The sequence below is a fragment of the Balaenoptera ricei genome, chromosome 2 (genome assembly GCF_028023285.1).
Source record: "Balaenoptera ricei isolate mBalRic1 chromosome 2, mBalRic1.hap2, whole genome shotgun sequence".
Taxonomy (NCBI): domain Eukaryota; kingdom Metazoa; phylum Chordata; class Mammalia; order Artiodactyla; family Balaenopteridae; genus Balaenoptera; species Balaenoptera ricei.
Window position 1 is genome coordinate 157,092,558 of NC_082640.1, and position 23,309 is coordinate 157,115,866.

Genomic DNA, 23,309 nt, shown 5'->3' on the forward strand with positions numbered 1-23,309 from the left:
TTTTTTTTTTCTGGTTAATTGATAGTAGCCATCCTAATGGGTATGTGGTAATATTTAATTGTAGTTTTAATTTACATTTCTATTCATCCAGCTTCTAAGAGGGATGATCTTATGTAAAGTATCTAACACAGTTCTTAGTAAGGAGACTTACTACAGTTTTGGGGGCTATGTTTGATCTGAATATCTAGAGCTCTCTGACAGCTGTTAACACTTCCTGCCATTCAGGGATGTATAACTGAGAGTTAAGATTTTTTTTTTAACTTCTTGCAAGTAAGGAGTAAGGTGACAAACTGCCTTGATGTGGAACTTGACCTATTGATAAGTCATCCATTAATGAGAAGAATGTAGATCATGTCTTTGTAAAAGATGAAAGCTAATATACTCTTTTTCTAATATGAAAACCTTTTTATCACTATTAAAATTTTAGCTCTTTTTTCTAACTCTAAAAGAAATACATGCTTATTATCAAAAAATCAAGAAAATACAGTAAAACGTAAGTTTACATTTGGAATACAACACATATTGTATATGTACAGTTAATGTTGCTGCACGTAGCTGTAGTTTTTACTGTTATATTACATTGGTAACTAGTCTGCCATTTTCCATTTTCCTGTTGATTTTCAATTGAGGTCCCCCCCCGCCCCCAGTTTTTGGTAAAAGTCTTATGCTGCGAGTGTAAGAGTTTCTTTCATTTTTATGCTTATGAGAGAAATTGCTGGATCTTGGGTGATGTATCTATCAATTTATATGTCTACTAGCAGTTTAAGAGGTCTGGTTGTCCATACTTAATTTTGTCTGATTTCTTAATTTTTGTTCATTAAGATGGGTGTTAATGATAACATTGTTGAGGTTTTACATTGTATTTTGCTCATTACTGATGAAGTTGAACATGTTTTCATGTTGTTTTTATTGGCTATTTATATTTTTCTGTGTAAGTTCTGTCTATTGTCCTTTATTTTCATTGGTCTGCCTCTTTGTTATTGATTTTGAAGGAATTCTTTATATTTATTCTTTATATAATATACATATTATATATACACACATACATATATAAATATATACATATTCCTATATACAATGATACGTGTTTTTAAATTAATTAATTTCATGAAAAGTCATTTTATTTTATTTTATTTTATTTTATTTATTTATTTATTTTTTTCACACACACACACACTGTATTTTATTTTTACAAGAGATAAATAGACTGACACCGAGCATTGTACATGGATGACCACAACAAAAACAACAATGATTGCAATTACCAAACATGAAACACACTCATACTATGTCATAATATTGACATTCAGTCCAGTAATCCTCCACTGTAACAGCTCCTTTACTTTGCAGTGAAAATTGATTTGTATATTCTTTGCCTCTGAGTCCTTGTTGGATTTTTTTTTTTTTTAATTCAGACAGAAAGTCACAAAAATTATACTCATCCTCATCAGTTCACTCAGTCCCATGTAATTAATTTTTTTTTTTCATCTTGATCTTTTGTTAGCACTTTTATGAGTTCATCAGTTTTTCATTAGAGTTCTGAAAATGCTTATTCGTTCAGTTCAGCAGTACAGTCAGTTACGAGGAACCTGTACTTGTCAGAGTCTTTTCCATGAATTTCTTAAAGATGAAACCCTTTTATAGGAACATATTTGCAAAAGCATCAGAGTACACACAGAACTGTCTGTAAATGACAAAAGACTTAAAAATGACCACAGTTAAAAATTTGATGAAAGTTCATAACAATGCAGTTGACAAGAAAATTAGTTATTTCTGAGATATACATTTTAAGGTAATAACTAGGATTATGACTTATAACATTATACCAGAACATATAAGATTTTTAGAAATTTCATGTAATGTCTGAAACATTTATATTAACATATTTCCATACAAATAAGCCAATGAAAGTTTAGTATTAGTTGTTTTGTTTGTTTGTTTTTTTATACTGCAGGTTCTTATTAGGCATCAATTTTATACACATCAGTGTATACATGTCAATCCCAATCGCCCAATTCAGCACACCACCATCCCCACCCCACCGCAGTTTTCCCCCCTTGGTGTCCATATGTCCGTTCTCTACATCTGTGTCTCAACCTCTACCGTGCAAACTGGCTCATCTGTACCATTTTTCTAGGTTCCACATACATGCGTTAATATACGATATTTGTTTTTCTCTTTCTGACTTACTTCACTCTGTATGACAGCCTCTAGATCCATCCACGTCTCAACAAATGACTCAATTTCGTTCCTTTTTATGGCTGAGTAATATTCCATTGTATATATGTACCACATCTTCTTTATCCATTCGTCTGTCGATGGGCATTTAGGTTGCTTCCATGACCTGGCTATTGTAAACAGTGCTGCAATGAACATTCGGGTGCATGTGTCTTTTTGAATTACGGTTTTCTCTGGGTATATGCCCAGTAGTGGGATTGCTGGGTCATATGGCAATTCTATTTTTAGTTTTTTAAGGAACCTCCATATTGTTCTCCATAGTGGCTGTATCAATTTACATTCCCACCAACAGTGCAAGAGGGTTCCCTTTTCTCCACACCCTCTCCAGCATTTGTTGTTTGTAGATTTTCTGATGATGCCCATTCTAACTGGTGTGAGGTGATACCTCATTGTAGTTTTGATTTGCATTTCTCTAATAATTAGTGATGTTGAGCATCTTTTCATGTGCTTCGTGGCCATCTGTATGTCGTCTTTGGAGAAATGTCTATTTAGGTCTTCTGCCCATTTTTGGATTGGGGTGTTTGTTTCTTTAATATTGAGCTGAATGAGCTGTTTATATATTTTGGAGATTAATCCTTTGTCCGTTGATTCGTTTGCAAATATTTTCTCCCATTCTGAGGGTTGTCTTTTCGTCTTGTTTATGGTTTCCTTTGCTGTGCAAAAGCTTTGAAGTTTCATTAGGTCCCATTTGTTTATTTTTGTTTTTATTTCCATTACTCTAGGAGGTGGATCAAAAAAGATCTTGCTGTGATTTATGTCAAAGAGTGTTCTTCCTATGTTTTCCTCTAAGAGTTTTATAGTGTCTGGTCTTACATTTAGGTCTCGAATCCATTTTGAGTTTATTTTTGTGTATGGTGTTAGGGAGTATTCTAATTTCATTCTTTTACATGTAGCTGTCCAGTTTTCCCAGCACCACTTATTGAAGAGACTGTCTTTTCTCCATTGTCTATCTTTGCCTCCTTTGTCATAGATTAGTTGACCATAGGTGCGTGGGTTTACCTCTGGGCTTTCTATCTTGTTCCATTGATCTATGTTTCTGTTTTTGTGCCAGTACCATATTGTCTTGATTACTGTAGGTTTGTAGTATAGTCTGAAGTCAGGGAGTCTGATTCCTCCAGCTCCGTTTTTTTCCCTCAAGACTGCTTTGGCTATTCGGGGTCTTTTGTGTCTCCATACAAATTTTAAGATGATTTGTTCTAGTTCCGTAAAAAATGCCATTGGTAATTTGATAGGGATCACATTGAATCTGTAGATTGCTTTGGGTAGTATAGTCATTTTCACAATATTGATTCTTCCAATCCAAGAACATGGTATACCTCTCCATCTGTTGGTATCATCTTTAATTTCTTTCATCAGTGTCTTATAGTTTTCTGCATACAGGTCTTTTGTCTCCCTAGGTAGGTTTATTCCTAGGTATTTTATTCTTTTTGTTGCAGTGGTAAATGGGAGTGTTTCCATAATTTCTCTTTCAGATTTTTCATCATTAGTGTATAGGAATGCAAGAGATTTCTGTGCATTAATTTTGTATCCTGCAACGTTACCATATTCATTAATTAGCTCTAGCAGTTTTCTGGTGGCAGTTTTAGGATTCTCTATGTATAATATCATGTCATCCGCAAACAGTGACAGTTTTACTTCTTCTTTTCCAATTTGTATTCCTTTTATTTCTTTTTCTTCTCTGATTGCCGTGGCTAAGACTTCCAGAACTATGTTGAATAATAATGGTGAGAGTGGACATCCTTGTCTCATTCCTGATCTTAGAGGAAATGCTTCCAGTTTTTCACCATTGAGAATGATGTTTGCTGTGGGTTTGTCATATATGGCCTTTATTATGTTGAGGTAGGTTCCCTCTATGCCCACTTTCTGGAGAGTTTTTATCATAAATGGGTGTTGAATTGTGTCAAAAGCTTTTTCTGCATCTATTGAGATGACCATATGGTTTTTCTTCTTCAATTTGTTAATATGGTGTATCACATTGATTGATTTGCGTATATTGAAGAATCCTTGCATCCCTGGGATAAATCCCACTTGGTCGTGGTGTATGATCCTTTTAATGTGTTGTTGGATTCTGTTTGCTAGTATTTTGTTGAGGATTTTTGCATCTATATTCATCAGTGATATCGGTCTGTAATTTTCTTTCTTTGTAGTGTCTTTGTCTGGTTTTGGTATCAGGGTGATGGTGGCCTCATAGAATGAGTTTGGGAGTGTTCCTTCCTCTGTAATTTTTTGGAAGAGTTTGAGAAGGATAGGTGTTAGCTCTTCTCTAAATGTTTGATAGAATTCACCTGTGAAGCCATCTGGTCCTGGACTTTTGTTTGTTGGAAGATTTTTAATCACAGTTTCAATTTCATTGCTTGTGATTGGCCTGTTCATATTTTCTGTTTCTTCCTCGTTCAGTCTCGGAAGGTTATACCTTTCTAAGAATTAATTAATTAATTTCATGGAAAGTCATTTTATTTTAAATACAGCAGTGTGTACATGTCAATCCCAAACTCCCAATCTATCCCTCCACCCCACTCTTCCCCCCTGGTAACCATAAATTCGTTTTCTAAGTCTGTGAGTTTGTTTCTGTTTTGTAAGTAAGTTCATTTGTATCATTTTTTTTTTTTAGATTCAGCATATAAGTGATGTCATATGATATTTGTCTTTCTCTGTCTGACTTCACTTAGTGTGATAATCTCCAGGTCCACCCATGTTGCTGCAAATGGTATTATTTCATTCTTTTTAAAGGCTGAGTAATACTGTATATAGGTACAATATTACTTGCATATATGTACCACATCTTTATCCATTCATCTGTCAATGGACATTTAGGTTGCTTCCATGTCTTGGCTATTGTAAACAGTGCTGCAGTGAACATTGGAGTGCATGTATTTTTCCGAACTATGGTTTTCTCCAGATATATGCTCAGGAGTGGGATTGCTGGATCATAAGGTAGCTCTGTTTTTAGTCTGGAAATGAGGGTGTTGAACTAAATGATCTCCAAGAATTCCAGTCCTTAAGTGAACATATCATATGGAAATCAGCATCATGCAGAACTTCTATATTCTAAGCAGTGTATGTGTTTGTATGTATTTATGTGCGTGTTTACTTTGAAATTTTTGTCAGTTTGTGTGTGTGTGTTTCTGTTTGGAAAAAGTTATTCAGGGAACTTTCTTTTTTTTTTTTTTTGCAATGAATGTTAGATTTATTAAAGCTGTAAATTAACTTAGAATTTTAAACTCAACTCTTTACAAATTGAACACATTTTAACAATCATTTTTAAGAGATTTGGTTTTTTCATGTAGCTTAAGATCCCTTGAATTTAAATTGCATTTATAAATTTAGTATTTATTTTAAGTAAATTATGTAAATTATCTAACAAATCTTTTGGAGTACTTAACTCTTCTAAACCTGATATTTATGGATTTTGTAAGATTTTAAATACATTTTATAAGCCTAGATCTGTTATTCAATGACATTTTAAATTGAAATCACCAGTGTAATTTTTTAGATACACTAATATGAAGGGCTTCTTAATCTAAGCATTTAAAAATACCAAATAGGATTTCCCTGGTGGTGCAGTGGTTAAGCATCCACCTGCCAATGCAGGGGACACGGGTTCAATCCCTGGTCTGGGAAGATCCCACATGCCACGGAGCAGCTAAGCCCGTGCGCCACAACTACTGAGCCTGTGCTCTAGAGCCCATGAGCCACAACTACTGAAGTCTGTGCGCCTAGAGCCTGTGCTCCGCGACAAGAGAAGCCACCACAATGAGAAGCCCGTGCACCGCAACGAAGAGTAGCCCCCGCTCGCCGCAACTAGAGAAAGCCCATGCACAGCAATGAAGACCCAATGTAGCCAAAAATAAATAAAATTAAAAAATAAAAATAAAAATACCAAATATTTACCTATTATGCCTGCACTTAACCCAAAAGTATTAAACTTTAGGCTTGATTTACTTTCTTTTCCCCCCTCCCAGTTCCAACCCACACTGTTTCCCTCTCTCTACCTCCCAAATAACTGTCTTATTTTTTAAACTTTTATCATATCTGTATTTGAAACCTCCCTGGTTCATTAGAACCTTTTCAATTTCACCTTCTCAAGCGATTTGAGGATACCTTTCCAAGAAAATTTAGAGCCATGTTCTCAGATTACTGAGGTGGAATCTTATGAAAACATGTGAAATCTAGAGCTGTAAACACCTGGGATGATTTTTTTCTCATGAAAAGGGGCATAACTTGAGCGTAGTTTTATAGGCTCTGCTAACAGTGACTCTGAGTCATGCCTTCCAAGTGGGGTGTTCTCCAGCCTGCCAGCCCCGGACTCATGTCCACATCACTGAATCCTCAGGTATTATAGGTGTGCAGTCCCCAAGCGCAGGGTGCTTCTGACTTATTTCAATAAATCTATTTATTCTTGATTCTATTTTGTATTCTTTTATTCGTTTTATTTGGCAGGTTACAATTTTTCAGTATTTTAAACATTTAAGTATTTTAAAATAAAACATTTGGATTTTGAATGTCCCCCCATGTCTTATCTGGTTTTATAGTCATAGTTCTAAGGTTATTCTCATAACAGTTTTAACTTGGGATTTTCTAGAACACAAAGTTTATATCCTAAAAAAAAAGTTACAGGGAGCACATAAACAGGGATTACGTGTATTTGGATCACAACCCTGTCTATTCACATATTATATAATGTGATGCCTTAACTCTCTACTTGTATTGTAGGCTTTTTGGCAGGGACTTTGTAACAGTGCTGTCCAGTGGACATGTATTGTGAGCCACATATGCAATTTAAAATTTTTCTAGTAGCTACGTTAAAAATAAAAGTAACAGATGAAATTAACTTTAGTAATATATTTTATTTAACCCAATATAATCTAAATATATTTCAACATGTAATCAGTATAAAAATTGAGATATTTTGCATTCTTTTTTTCATACTGAGTTTTCAAAATCCAGTGTTATTTTATTCTTAATGCACATCTCAATTCAAGCTAACCACATTTCAAGCGCTCAATAGCCACATGTAGCAAGTGGCTACTGTATTGGGTGGTGCTGTCTTATACTTTTACAACTTAGTGCTAGGAACACAATTGTTGCTTTGTGAGAGAATGTGTGTGTTTATTATTTTAGTTACAGATTTCTCTAATTGAATAAAGTATAAAATATTTTAAAATTCCTATCTTCATTTTCTTTCTCTTTAAGGCCCTTCCTTCTTCCATGATTATAGTAGCAGTCTATTGTCCTGTGATAGCTGCTGTTTTCATTGTTCTGAAGATGGTCAACTATCGACTCCACAGAGCACTTGATGCTGGAGAGATTGTAGATAGGAACACAAATGATTTCACAGATCAGCGAGCCAGAGCTGAGCAAGGCAACTGTTCAACAAGGAGAAAAGACAGCAATGGCCCAAGGTAAGGAAACCCATGCCACTCAGTTTGTAATGATGTACAGTGATGCATGTGTACAATGATGTGATTATTGTGTCATGCCTGTTCTGTTTACCTGGTTTTAAGGCAGTGGTAGATCTTACCACTATTGATACAGTGACAAGTGTGATTGTCACATTAGACCACAGCAAAGGTGACTGGCTATCTGGGGATAAATCAGTATCCTTGGCCTTGTTAATAAATAACATGTTAGAACAATAATAGTCATAATAGTGTAATAGTTATTCATACCAAAGACCAAAACCAATGGAAAACAGGTTAAAGAAATATTAAAACTTGGCTTCATAAATCTAAGCATTTATTTTTATACATATAAATAAAATGTGTATATATATCTTAAGCAAACTGTGATACTATTTTACTTGACATTTATAATCTACAGTTTTCATTTTATCCATTGTAAATTTTTTTCAATTTTATATTCTCACCTTAGAAACTTAGCTGTTCCTTCCCTAGATCTTGGCATGACTGACTTCCTAGGGTTCAACTCTGAGTAGCTGTCACCCCTTCCTGGAGGCTTTCCTGGAGGCTGTCTCAGCTGAAATGTTCCCTCTACTGCTCTTGGTCACATTCTATCCCATTACCTTGGCCTCACCCACTTTCTCTTTCTGACAGAGGGATTTAGCTATCATAGTCAAAAGGTTATAGTGACTTTATAGAAATAATAGGTGTCCCTAATATAACTTGTAAACAGTTGCTATATGAGCACTTGACATTTTTAAGCTCATACAGTCCTCAAAAACAATTCTATGAGATGGTTGCTTTTATTATCCCTGATTTGCAGATGTGGAAAGTAAGGTGAGAAAGATCAAATAATCTAGGCTGTCAAGCTCTGGAGGCGAGGCCATGCTTTTAACCACTATGCCATGTTTCCAGTCAGTATAATATGAAATATTTCAGGTTCAAGATATAAATAATATCACTAAAAGTGGGTACTCGTCTATTAAGACAGGTAATGTTTCTGTATATTCTCCAGTGCACTGAAAGCCTTTATCCTTTTTCAGTTACATTTTCCTCCATCCCTAACATGATTACCCTGTTTGTTCATTGAACAGATATTTTACCTTATAATAATTTTGTGAATAGCATAAATCACTATCTGAAATTATCTTACTTAATCATTTGTTTGCATTTATAAGCTTTTTGAAGGCAGGGCCTTGTTTTTCTTACGAACTATTATATTCCCAGGTTCTAGAACAGTGTCTTGCACTGATAGGTACTCAGGAAATATTTTGAACTACTGAAAACATTTTTTTCTGTGACAGTATTTGTTTGTTTATTTTTTTATGCAGCAGGTTCTTATTAGTCATCAATTTTATACGCATCAGTGTATACATATCAATCCCAATCGCCCAATTCAGCACACCACCATCCCCACCCCCCCTGCGGTTTTCCCCCTTGGTGTCCATACGTTTGTTCTCTATGTCTGTGTCTCAACTTCTGCCCTGCAAACCAGATCATTTGTACCATTTTTCTAGGTTCCACATACATGCGTTAATATACGGTATTTGTTTTTCTCTTTCTGACTTACTTCACTCTGTATGACAGTCTCTAGATCCATCCACGTCTCAACAAATGACTCAATTTTGTTCCTTTTTATGGCTGAGTAATATTCCATTGTATATATGTACCACATCTTCTTTATCCATTCCTCTGTCGATGGGCATTTAGGTTGCTTCCATGACCTGGCTATTATAAATAGTGCCGCAATGAACATTGGGCTGCATGTGTCTTTTTGAATTATGGTTTTCTCTGGGTATATGCCCAGTAGTGGGATTGCTGGATCATATGGTAATTCTATTTTTAGTTTTGTAAGGAACCTCCATACTGTTCTCCATAGTGGCTGTATCAGTTTACATTCCCACCAGCAGTACAAGAGGGTTCCCTTTTCTCCACACCCTCTCCAGCATTTGTTGTTTGTAGATTTTCTGATGATGCCCATTCTAACTGGTGTGAGATGATACCTCATTGTAGTTTTGATTTGCATTTCTCTAATAATTAGTGATGAGCAGCTTTTCATGTGCTTCTTGGCCATCTGTATGTCTTCTTTGGAGAAATGTCTATTTAGGTCTTCTGCCCATTTTTGGATTGGGTTGTTTGTTTCTTTAATATTGAGATGCATGAGCTGTTTATATATTTTGGAGATTAATCCTTTGTCCGTTGATTCGTTTGCAAATATTATCTCCCATTCTGAGGACTGTCTTTTCGTCTTGTCTATGGTTTCCTTTGCTGTGCAAAAGCTTTGAAGTTTCATTAGGTCCCATTTGTTTATTTTTGTTTTTATTTCCATTACTCTAAGAGGTGGATCAAAAAAGATCTTGCTGTGATTTATGGCAAAGAATGTTCTTCCTATGTTTTCCTCTAAGAGTTTTATAGTGTCCAGTCTTACATTTAGGTCTTTAATCCATTTTGAGTTTATTTTTGTGTATGGGGTTAGGAAGTGTTCTAATTTCATTCTTTAACATGGAGCTGTCCAGTTTTCCCAGCACCACTTATTGAAGAGACTGTCTTTTCTCCATTGTATATCTTTGCCTCCTTTGTCATAGATTAGTTGACCATAGGTGCGTGGGTTTATCTCTGGGCTTTCTATCTTGTTCCATTGATCTATGTTTCTGTTTTTGTGCCAGTACCATGTTGTCTTGATTACTGTAGGTTTGTAGTATAGTCTGAAGTCAGGGAGTCTGATTCCTCCAGCTCCGTTTTTTTCCCTCAAGACTGCTTTGGCTATTCGGGGTCTTTTGTGTCTCCATACAAATTTTAAGATGATTTGTTCTAGTTCCGTAAAAAATGCCATTGGTAATTTGATAGGGATCACATTGAATCTGTAGATTGCTTTGGGTAGTATAGTCATTTTCACAATATTGATTCTTCCAATCCAAGAACATGGTATACCTCTCCATCTGTTGGTATCATCTTTAATTTCTTTCATCAGTGTCTTATAGTTTTCTGCATACAGGTCTTTTGTCTCCCTAGGTAGGGAGGCAAAAGACCTACCTAGGGAGACAAAAGGTATGTAAAATACCTACAATTCCTAGGTATTTTATTCTTTTTGTTGCAATGGTAAATGGGAGTGTTTCCTTAATTTCTCTTTCAGATTTTTCATCATTAGTGTATAGGAATGCAAGAGATTTCTGTGCATTAATTTTGTATCCTGCAACTTTGCCAAATTCATTGATTAGCTCTAGTAGTTTTCTGGTGACATTTTTACGATACTCTGTGTATAGTATCATGTCATCTGCAAACAGTGACAGTTTTACTTCTTTTCCAATTTGTATTCCCTTTATTTCTTTTTCTTCTCTGATTGCCGTGGCTAGGACTTCCAAAACTATGGTGAATAATAGTGGTGAGAGTGGACATCCTTGTCTCGTTCCTGATCTTAGAGGAAATGCTTTCAGTTTTTCACCATTGAGAATGATGTTTGCTGTGAGTTTGTTGTATATGGCCTATATTATGTTGTGGTAGGTTCCCTCTATGCCCACCTTCGGGACAGTTTTTATCATAAATGGGTGTTGAATTGTGTCAAAAGCTTTTTCTGCATCTATTGAGATATGGTTTTTATTCTTCAATTTGGTAATATGGTGTATCACATTGATTGATTTGCGTATATTGAAGAATCCGTGCATCCCTGGGATAAATCCCACTTGGTCGTGGTGTATGATCCTTTTAATGTGTTGTTGGATTCTGTTTGCTAGTATTTTGTTGAGGATTTTTGCATCTATATTCATCAGTGATATTGGTCTGTAATTTTCTTTTTTTGTAGTGTCTTTGTCTGGTTCTGGTATCAGGGTGATGGTGCCTCATAGAATGAGTTTGGGAGTGTTCCTTCCTCTGCAAATTTTTGGAAGAGTTTGAGAAGGATGGGTGTTAGCTGTTCTCTAAATGTTTAATAGAATTCACCTGTGAAGCCATCTGGTCCTGGACTTTTGTTTGTTGGAAGATTTTAATCACAGTTTCAATTTCATTACTTGTGATTGGTCTGTTCATATTTTCTGTTTCTTCCTGGTTCAATCTTGGACGGTTATACCTTTCTAAGAATTTGTCCATTTCTTCCAGGTTGTCCATTTTATTGGCATAGAGTTGCTTGTAGCAGTCTCTTAGGAGGCTTTGTATTTCTACGGTGTCTGTTGTAACTTCTCCTCTTTCATTTCTGATTTTATTGATTTGAATCCTCTCCCTCTTTTTCTTGATGAGTCTGCCTAATGGTTGATCAAGTTTGTTTATCTTCCCAAAGAACCAGCTTTTAGTTTTATTGATCTTTGCCTTTTTTTTTCTATTTCATTTATTTCTGCTCTGATCTTTATGATTTCTTTCCTTCTGCTAACTTTGGGTTTTGTTTGTTCTTCTTCTTCCAGTTCCTTTAGGTGTAAGGTTAGATTGTTTATTTGAGATTTTTCTTATTTCTTGAGGTAGGCTTGTATAGCTATAAACTTCCCTCTTAGAACTGCTTTTGCTGCATCCCATAGGTTTTAGATCGTCGTGTTTTCATTTTCATTTGTCTCTAGGTATTTTTTGATTTCCTCTTTGATTTCTTCAGTGATCTCTTGGTTATTTAGTACTGTATTGTTTAGCCTCCATGTGTTTGTGTGTTTTACGTTTTTTTCCCTGTAATTCATTGCTAATCTCATAGCGTTCTGGTCAGAAAAGATGCTTGATATGATTTCAATTTTCTTACATTTACTGAGGCTTGATTTGTGAGCCAAGATGTGATCTATCCTGGAGAATGTTCCGTGCGCACTTGAGAAGAACGTGTAATCTGCTGTTTTTGGATGGAATGTCCTATATATATCAATTAAATCTATCTGGTCTATTGTGTCATTTAAAGCTTCTGTTTCCTTATTTATTTTCATTTTGGATGATCTGTCCATTGGTGTAAGTGAGGTGTTAAAGTTCCCCACTATTATTGTGTTACTGTCGATTTCCTCTTTTATAGCTGTTAGCAGTTGCCTTATGTATTGAGGTGCTCCTATGTTGGGTGCATATATATTTATAATTGTTATATCTTCTTCTTGGATTGATCCCTTGATCATTATGTAGTGTCCTTCCTTGTCTCTTGTAACATTCTTTATTTTAAAGTCTATTTTATCTGATATGAGTATAGCTACTCCAGCTTTCTTTTGATTTCCCTTTGCGTGGAATATCTTTTTCCATCCCCTCACTTTCAGTCTGTATGTCTCCCTAGGTCTGAAGTGGGTCTCTTGTAGACAGCATATATATGGGTCTTGTTTTTGTATCCATTCAGCAAGGCTGTGTCTTTTGGTTGGAGCATTTAATCCATTCACGTTTAGGATAATTATCGATATGTATGTTCCTATGACCATTTTCTTAATTGTTTTGGGTTTGTTTTTGTAGGTACTTTTCTTCTCTTGTGTTTCCCACTTAGAGAGGTTCCTTTAGTATTTGTTGTAGAGCTGGTTTGGTGGTGCTGAATTCTCTTAGCTTTTGCTTGTCTGTAAAGTTTTTGATTTCTCCATCAAATCTGAATGAGATCCTTGCCGGGTAGAGTAATCTTGGTTGTAGGTTCTTCCCTTTCATCACTTTAAGTATATCATGCCACTCCCTTCTGGCTTGTAGAGTTTCTGCTGAGAAATCAGCTGTTAACCTTATGGAAGTTCCCTTGTATGTTATTTGTCGTTTTTCACTTGCTGCTTTCAATAATTTTTCTTTGTCTTTAATTTTTGCCAATTTGATTACTATGTGTCTCGGTGTGTTTCTCCTTGGGTTTATCCTGTATGGGACTTGCTGCGCTTCCTGGGCTTGGGTGGCTATTTCCTTTCCCATGTTAGGACGTTTTCGACTATAATCTCTTCAGATATTTTCTCGGGTCCTTTCTCTCTCTCTTCTCCTCCTGGGACCCCTTTAATGCGAATGTTGTTGCATTTAATGTTGTCCCAGAGGTCTCTTAGGCTGTCTTCATTTATTTTCATTCTTTTTTCTTTATTTTGTTCCGCAGCAGTGAATTCCACCATTCTGTCTTCGAGGTCACTTATCCGTTCTTCTGTCTCAATTATTCTGCTATTGATTCCTTCTAGTGTAGTTTTCATTTCAGTTATTGTATTGTTCATCTCTGTTTGTTTGTTCTTTAATTCTTCTAGATCTTTGTTAAATATTTCTTGAATCTTCTTGATCTTTGCCTCCATTCTTTTTCCAAGGTCCTGGATCATCTTCACTATCATTATTCTGAATTCTTTTTCTGGATGATTGCCTATCTCCACTTCATTTAGTTGTTTTTCTCGGGTTTTATCTTGTTCCTTCATCTGGTACATAGCCCTCTGCCTTTTCATCTTGTCTGTCTTTCTGTGAATGTGGTTTTTGTTCCACAGGCTGTAGGATTGTGGTAGTTCTTGCTTCTGCTGTCTGCCCTCTGGTGGATGAGGCTATCTAACTCTGTGATAGTATTTTTAATGACTACACTGTATTCCATTTTGTGGGTATACAGTACCTTAATTTAGCTATCTTGTGTTTAATTATTTCAGTTATTTTCTAATTTAAATTTGTGTTAGGTCATTGTGATGTTTAAATTTTAAATGACTAAATTTTTTATCATGATTTAGCAGGAGTAGAATTACCGGAAAGCTACACCCATTTTAAAGTTTCTCCATATATATTGCCAAATTCTGAAGATTTTTACCTTTTAATTACTGTGATCAGCAGGTTGAGGGCTTCTTCTTTTGTACTTTTGACTACACTAGTATTTTCACAAACTGGTAAATATTTCATTGTTTACTTTTTTCAGTGTTTGGATTACTAGTGAAATGGAGGTATTTTTCTTGTGCTGTTCCATTTATATTTGTTATTTTGTGAATTGTATATTTTTCTGTTGGTTGTTAGTTTTTTACTATTGATTTGGAGAAAACATTTATGAAGGATATCATTTTGTGTCAAATACTTTTCCTCACTTCATGGCATTTTATTTATATATTTATATGCCAAAATTAATTTTTCTGTGATCTGTTCTATTCTATGAAACTTTATTAGTTCTGTCTTTGATAACAAGTTTTGTGAGATATTTTTCTTTCCCCAAATTATGTAAATATTCACCTTTATCTACTTTTAGTATTTTTATCATTTTACTTTTTACTCTTAAATTGTCATCAATTTGAAAACATTTCTAACTTCTTTTTTTTAAGGTTTGTTAGTATTGTACCAACAACATTGAGTGAATAATGCAGTTTTCCCCTCAGTAATTTTAAATGCTTGCTTTTTCATGGAGCATACTTGTATTATGTCCATTTCTGGGCTTTGTTTTCTGCTCTATTGATCTCTCTTTTTGCTTATAACATACCGTTTTTATGGCCTTCTAATATGCTTAATACTTAGCAGTATGAATCCCTCTTCAGTATTTTTCTTTCAATATTATCTTAGTTATCCTCATTCGTATACTTACTTAATTTTTTATGAGATCTTCCCTTGTAAACTCATCCTCCAGAAAATTTCAGTAGAATTTTGATGATAATTGTATTAAATTTGGAGAGAACTCAGCCTTTAAAATAGAAAGTCTCACTCAGAGACATGGTATATGTGTGTACATTTTTTTAGTGGGTTCTGCATAGTTCTTAAGTCTATTCTGTTTCTGTTAGGAAATGCATACCCTCATTTAGTGGGTAAGCAAACAGAATGTAGATTCTGCACTTAATCTGCCAGGGGCTTGAATTACTTCCTGATACTATAACCTTGGGGGAGTTACTAAAGCTTTTTATTCCTTGGCTTCTTCATCTGGATGATGAGACAAATAATAGTACTGTCTCATAGGGATTATTAGAATAAATGAGATCATATATGTAAAGCACTTAGAACCATTTCTTGTATGTGGAACAACTCAGTAATTGCTAGCTCTTATTAGTTCTGTATAATCGTATATATTTTTAATTGCTTCTGTTACTGAATTTTTCTATTTTCTTTCAGTTTTCAAAAAAATTCATTGTGAAATATATATATTTCCAAACGGTGTATCAATTACATGTATAATTTAGAGAATAATAATCAAGTGAATACTTACCCACCACACAACTTAAGTAATAAGGACATTATACAAATACCATACAAGTCTTCATGTACTCCTTTCCTATATCATTCTACCCTTTTCCCTTCAGGAGTGACCTTTATCTTGAATTTTTTATTAATAATTCCCTTGCTTTATTGTTATATGGTCTTTGTAGATATTCGTAGTTAATTTTGTCTACCTTAGGACATCCTAAAGAGAATCATACTGTATGTATTTCTCTGTGAAGGGCTTTTTTTGTGCAGAATATCATATTTTGTATACTTACCCATGTTGATGCTTTTAGCTACCATTTATGTTTGCTGTTGTATAGTCCACCACTGTAGGAATGGACTACAATTTATCCATTCTTCTGTTGATAGTCATTCAGATTATTTCAAGTTTCTTTGCTCAGATAACATTATTAGGTATGTCTCTTCATACACATGTGTATATCTAGTATATGTAAGCTGGTTCACAGGGTATCTTCACTTTCAGTTTTACTAGGTAATACAAGCTGTTTGCCAAAACGATTGTACCAACTTATACTCTCACTGTTAGTATGTGAAAGTCCTTATTGTTTTATATCCTCAATCTTTGATTTTGTAAGTTTTAACAGTTTGCCATTTTAACAGTTAAGTGTTAGATGTGTCTCATTTTGACTTTAGTTAACCTTTCTGATTACTAATGAGGCTGAGCATCTTATCTCACATATATGGTCCATTTAAGTTTTCTGTTCTTTCCGATGCCCATTCATTTCTCTTTTATTTTTCTGTGGAGTTCTCTTTTTCTTATTGATTAAGAAAAACGAGTTTTAAAAAATTATTCATTATACTACTCCTTTATTGGTTATATACGTTACAGACATCTTTTCCCAGTTTGTAGCTTGTCATTTTGCTTTTCTTAAGGTTTCTTATGATTATCATACATTCTTAAATTTAATACACAGTTTATCATTTTTTGGTAATTAACATTTTTGTGTCTTGTTTAAGAAATTATTCCTACACAGATATCAGAAGAATACTCTCAGAAAGATTGTCTTTTTAAAGTTTCATGTTTCTTTTGTTTTCACATTTCAGTTTTGCTGGAAATTATTATGATCTGTTGTAAGGTAGGGATTCGGGATTTGTTTTTTTTCTTTATAAATAACTGGTTTAATCAGTATTTGTTAAACAGACTGTCTTTTCCTTGGTGATCTGCAGTACTCATTTTGTCATAAATTAAGTTTTCATATATGGTGGGTATGTTTCTGGGCTGTCTTCTGTTCTGTTGATCTAGTTTATGCCTGTGCAGTTACCACACTATCCTAAGTGCTTTATAACATGACTTTGGTACCTAGTGGGGCAAACCTCGTACCTTCTTCTTTTTCAGGAGTTAATTTGCTACTCTCGGCTCCTTGATCTTTTTTTTTTTTTTTAATAAATTTATTTTGTTTATTTATTTTTGGCTGCTTTGGGTCTTCATTGCTGCGCGCAGCCTTTCTCTAGTTGTGGCGAGCGGGGACTCCTCTTCGTTGTGGTGCACAGGCTTCTCATTGTGGTGGCTTCTCTTGTTGTGAAGCACAGGCTCTAGGCCCGCGGGCTTCAGTAGTTGTGGCACGTGGGCTCTAGAGCTCAGGCTCAGTTGTGGCGCACAGGCTTAGTTGCTCCACGGCATGTGGGATCTTCCCAGATGAGGGCTCGAACCCATGTCCCCTGGATTGGCAGGCCGATTCTTAACCACTGTGCCACCAGGGAAGCCCCTCCTTGATCTTTGATATAAACTTTAGAGTCTACTGGGCAAAATCTACAAGAACTTAGGGTTTTTATTGGAATTACACTGGCTATAGATTCCTCTGCTGAGAATTGGTATCTTTACAATATTAAATCTCTCCATTTATTTAGTCTTCTTTAATGTCTTTCAGTAAAGATTTATCATTTCTCCATTAAAAGACTTTCATAGCTTTTATTAAATTTGACAAATTATTTTATAGTTTTTCTGCTATTATATGATTTTTTCTAATTACCTTTTGTTTTTCTCCCTTTAAATGTAGCAGTTTACTTTGTATCCAGCAACCTTATTAAACTCCCTTATTAATGATAAAACTTTGTAGGTTATTTCTTGATTTTCTGTAAACGATGACAGTTTTATTTCTTCCTTTCTAGATCTTATGCTTCTTGTTTAACTTTTCTTTGGGTATAACTTCTAATTGAAATAGTATTGGTGTACCTCCTTGTCTTTTTAGGAGTGTTTTTAAGTTTCACCATTAAATAAGGTCTTTGTTGTAGATTTTTGCTTTCGACATCTCCTTTCCCCCACTCTCCCACTTATAAATCTCTGTTCTGAATAGAAATGAACAGGAAAACAGATACACTTATTTCCAGAGCCTATCACTATGCTTGGTACATTAGAGCTGTCAATTTGTTGCATGAATGAATGAATATAGTAGGACTGACTACTTGTGCTTCTGTGGTTGTCGTTGGCTGTGGTATAGCAGCTCAGAAATGCTTGTTCAATCTTTATCTTAGAGAAAGAGTTAAAGCGATTAATGTATGTATTACATTTCTAACATTTCAGGAGAGGAAATTAGCACACTGAATTTTAGAATTTGAATACAATTATTTGGAGACAAACCATATTTTTTTTCCATTTCTCATTCAGTGATGCTTACAATATTGTAAATTAAGGATCCATTTAAAATATACACAGGTGCATTTTAGGCTAAATTTTCTGAAGATTTATTCTGTTTAGGGACTTTGTTTTTATCCGTACTTTTAGGAACATCCTTGTGATCTAGATTAGATTTGTAAATTTAGTACTGTGCTGGTTCTGTGAAGTTCTAATTAAAGCCTGAGCAGTTTATGATACTAATAATCAACAAATTAATTTGTGAAGTCTCCTTTATAATTCAGATTAGACCCTTTCTGCTTTTCTGCCTTTCCCTGTACCTGTTTTTATTTTTAAACAGATGAGGAAATTAAGGCATAAAGGTAGAGATTCCCTGAATTTGGTGTACTGCTTACTGCAGTAGACCACTTGGCTTCTGTGAGAATTGTGAACTACCTGCTTTCTAGGTATGTGCTGAAATTGCCATTGCTGAAAATCTGCAAGTCTTGCTAATAAAGAAAATTCTTATTCAGTCAATTTATATGTTAGGACACCAACAGCTGACTAAAAGGTCTGCTTCTGAATTTGTAGAGAAGAGAAAGGTACAGTAAGTTTGCAAGAGGATATATTTTTTCTATAAAAGGAGCTGTTTGTTTTTTCCTTCATCTTTTTGCTCCCTTAATACCTCCTTCCCACTCAATGTTGACCATTGAGCATTAGTTCTAGATTTTTGTTTCTCCACTGGAGATGACCTTGCCCTCCAGGAGACATCTGGCAATATTTGGAGACATTTTTGGTTATCACAGGGAGAAATGCTGCTGGCATGGGGTGGGTAGAGGTCAGGGACGCTGCTAACCATCCTAACTGCACAAGGTGGTCTCCCACAGTCGAGAATTTTGTGGCCCAAAATGTCAGTAGTGCTGAGGTTAAGAAACCTTCCCTAGATAATGGTGTTTACTTTTGGTTTTGAACTGGAAAGAGAACTTTAATGCCTATTTGTTAAAAGGCATTATTGGTGTCTTAGACTGTAGCCTTTAGAGTTAGACCTGGTGTTCAAATCTTTTCTCAGTCCTTACTGGTTATGAGTACCTACATTCATGTGTGAAGGAAAAGAACCAGAAAGAGCAGATATGATAACACATTGTAGAGTGATGAGGAAGTATTATTTGTGTCCTCCCTTCCCACCTGAACTCCGTATGCCAATGACTTGACTTGTTTTGTTTACTCCTCTGAGACCATAGGCAAGTTTTTACACCTTTCCGTTTTCAGTTTTTTCATCTGTAAAATGAGGAGGATAGTATTTATATCATAGATTTTTAGGGGAATGTTTCATGAGAAAATGCAAATAAAGCATGCGCCCCTATGACTGGAATGTATTAAGTATTTAGTAAATATTTGCTTTGTTATTAATAATAATTTTATGTTCCAATTATAATCATTTGGACTTGCTATCAGAAATGATGTATAAAACTGGGTAAGATTGTCCATCAGCTGATGAGTGAATAAACAAAATGTGTTCTATCCATACAATGGAATATTATTTGGCCATAGAAAGGTATAAAGCACTGATACGTGCTACAACATTGATGAACCTTGAAAACATTGTTCTAAGTGAAAGAATGACGTCAGTTACAGAAGACCATGTATTATGTGATTCCATTTATATGAAAAAAAATCCAGAATAGGCAAATTTATAGAGACAGAAAGTAGATCAGTGGTTGCTTAGGGCTGGGGGGAGGAGAGTTGGGAAGGGTAATAGCTAAATGGGTTTGCTTTTGAGATGATAAAAATGTTTTAAAATCAGCTGTGGTGATGGATGCACAACTTTATGAATATACTAAAAATCATTGAATTGCACAGTTTCAGTGGATGAATTGTAAGGTATGTGAATTACATATCCTTAAAGCTGATGCATATAAACTAGGGAAGATGAGGGCTCTTTATCCTTTATGTGGCATAGAACATTTTATTCCTTGGTCTTCACCTTGCTCTCCATCTTCTGATTTCTTTGCAATCTTAATTAGAGAATGCATTCCAATGGAGTTAACAGTATTGCTGGTTATTACTCATCACTAGTTCAGTGGGTGATAGCTGCCTGTATATACACACTTGAGATTTTGCCAAATTAGAAAAATATTTCTCATTCCGGCCTAGATAGCCGTGTGACTTAACACCAAATGGTCAGCAACTTGGTAATACTCCACTTTTCTCACACATGGACATTTGTATGTGGACTTGGCCATAATGTTTGTACCTGAGTTCCATTATGTTTTATTTTTGTAAATGGGTAACAAGTTAGAAAGATAATTTCTGTTAGCTAACTGTAGCCAGTGGCCTAGAGTTAGAGACCCAATGAGCAAACAGGGACATGGTAGTTATGAGACCATTAATTTAAAAAACACACTAGAATTCAAACAGCTATTGTGATAAATACATAAATGGAAGGTGAACTTGTAAGCATATTGTATTTTGCCTATATCTTTTGATTGCAGCTGTTGTAATCCCCACCCAAACAGGCTTAAGGTAATTTATGGCTCACATTACCAAAAAGTCTATGTTTAAGGGATGTCTTCAGAAGTGGCAACGTGTAGAATTTCAAGTAGCTTCATGACTCTGGTTCCCTTTACCAGGCTGTGCTTTTCTTTTAGTTGGCTTCTTAGACAGGCTCTCCCCTTATGGTTGTAAAATGGCTACAGCAGCTCCAGGACTCATCTTCTCAGCATTAAGACAAGCAGATAGAGAGAAGTTTCTTCTCTCAACAGTAGAACACTTCTGGCCTGAGTTGGGTCATGTGCTTGTTCTAGAACTACTAGTTGCTGTGACCAAGAGATTGGGATAGGCTGATTGACTTTGGCCAGTAGAGCTTACCCCTGAACTTGAGAGTGGGGTCAGCATTACCCACAGCCATATGAGAGATTGGGATGAGGTGATTCACCAGAATAATTTAGAGTTGCTTTTTTTGTTGTTGTTAACCAGGAGGTTGAATTAGATGCTAGATGGTGAGATAGCTTATGTCCACAATAATGTTGAGCATATATGCTAGAGCTTTTATCCTTGATAATAATAGCTAAAAAATTTATTGACCGACTTTGTATACCAGGTAGAATGAGTAAAAATCTTTGGGCAAAAATAGGATTATGATAACTTTTAGGCCTGAATTGTTCTAAAAGTTGTGTTCTTGAGGAACCTTATTATAAAATTGTCTAGGGGACTTCCCTGGCGGTCCAGTGGTTAAGACTCCCCGCTTCCACTGCAGAGAGTGCAGGTTCGATCCCTGGTCATGGAACTAAGGTCCCGTATGCCGAGTGGCTCCCCCACTAAAAAGAAAATTTCTTGAACTGAATAAAAATGAAAATACAACATATCAACTTAAAATTTTCTTTAATTGTCTAAGTTTTTTGAAATTTGGTGTGATCTTTTTTCCTTATTTTGGGATCCCATTATCTTTAAGTTCTATATGTGGACTTCCTAGTTCTTTGAACCTAGTACTTTTCTCTTTTGTCTTTCTAATGCCTGTTTTTACTACATAGCATCATTTCACTTTTTAAACTTGTGCCTTCTAACTCTACACATGCAAGTCTAAAATCTTAGGTTCCCAGCTCTGTGAAACAAGTTAGTATCCTAGTTAATTCTGTTAACTTAAGAAATACAGATACAGATAGCTTGACCAGGATAATTGCTCTCATGCATGTTCGTCATTGTATCATGCAGCTCAATCAGACTGTGCTCTTGGAGAGATCAGGGAGTGTAAGATCTGATTACTTTCTGACCAATTTCTCTTTGCTGTTAGGAAACAAAAGGCAAATAATTTCTTTGCTAGAGTGGTTTTATGGCACATATCATAAAATATGTGCTATATTTAGTATGGTACAATTGTAATCAAGGCCAGTTTCTAATATTGGATTGGATATAGACAGTTTGGGAGAGAGTTTTAAATGTTTTGGAGTAGTGACATGGTTATAAAATAGTTCAAATTATCAGACTTATAAAAGAAGAATGATTTTTTTTCAATTTGCTGTATTAAATATCTGAACCTGTTAGTTGTACAGAAAAAAGGATAATAATTTAAAAAACAAACAGAAAGAAAACCATTGGTGTCAGAATAATGACAGTTGTTCTCCTTTTCTCATTTTTTCCCCACAGTGATCCTGGTGGGGGTATTGAAATGTCGGAGTTCATTCGAGAGGCCACACCCCCAGTTGGTTGCAGTTCAAGAAATTCTTATGCTGGCCTCGATCCAAGCAACCAGGTAGGAACCTGTGCTGTTTTATTTTGCTTTTTTCCCTCCTCCTGATGGTGGTCTCAGGTATTCTCTTGTCTGTAACAGTCAGTCAGTGTTTGGATTTATCTTGCTGAGTAATAGTATTTTGATTGTTTACTGATTATCTTTTATTACTATTATTTTAAACAGAATTTTCACATTAATTAAGTACTTCGTTGCTGAGCACATACCACATGCTCATTGCCCAGGGGTAGTTTTGATCGAGACAGTTGTGGTGAGTGCCCTTAGGAACTTTAGCTCCTAGTGTGTGCTTATTTACCTTCATGGTGTCTGTCTGTATTGGAGACATATAGGTTATCCCTTGTGCTTTTCTCAGTCTCTTTTTATAGAATGAAATGACTTAGTCCTTAAATATGGCTGCACATTTTATATTCTTAATTAAACCTGGCCTTTCTTCTTACTGACAAATATTAGCAACATCAGATTACCCTGAGGAATAAGCCTACACTTTTGCAACAAACTTTTGAAGAGCCACACCTTTTTTCTTTTTTTTCTCTTTTTCTTTTTCTTTTTTTCTTTTTCGTTAGGACAAAAGGACACAGCAATGGCCAGCCACCTTTGGTAACTCTACCCTTGGCATCATGTCCATTAGAACTTACCCTACTTTTTTGGGGGAGGGAGTCCCATCTTGAATGTAATTATTGCATGTCTGCACCTAAATGCACAGCACATCTAATTTGGTTTTCCTTAAAATATTAACTCTTGAATAAAAAAGGGCAGATAACAGAAGCTATTGTGCTACTTAGATTTTGGTGTTTTAGTTTTATACTGTTTTATACCAAAAGAA

The 23,309-nt window shown here is 35.2% G+C and overlaps 1 protein-coding gene across 6 annotated transcripts in view; it reads left to right on the plus strand.

Annotated features, from left to right (window-relative positions):
• Positions 1 to 23,309, plus strand: part of PCNX1 (pecanex 1) — a 164,544-nt gene that overhangs the window by 26,284 nt on the left and 114,951 nt on the right. For 5 of the 6 annotated variants that reach the window (XM_059914533.1, XM_059914535.1, XM_059914534.1 and 2 more), the window contains exons 2-3: positions 7,432 to 7,640; positions 22,384 to 22,489. In XM_059914533.1, coding sequence (XP_059770516.1) covers positions 7,432 to 7,640; positions 22,384 to 22,489 — 315 coding nt within the window. The remainder of the gene's footprint in view (positions 1 to 7,431; positions 7,641 to 22,383; positions 22,490 to 23,309) is intronic. The other variant, XM_059914538.1, reaches the window with a different exon arrangement.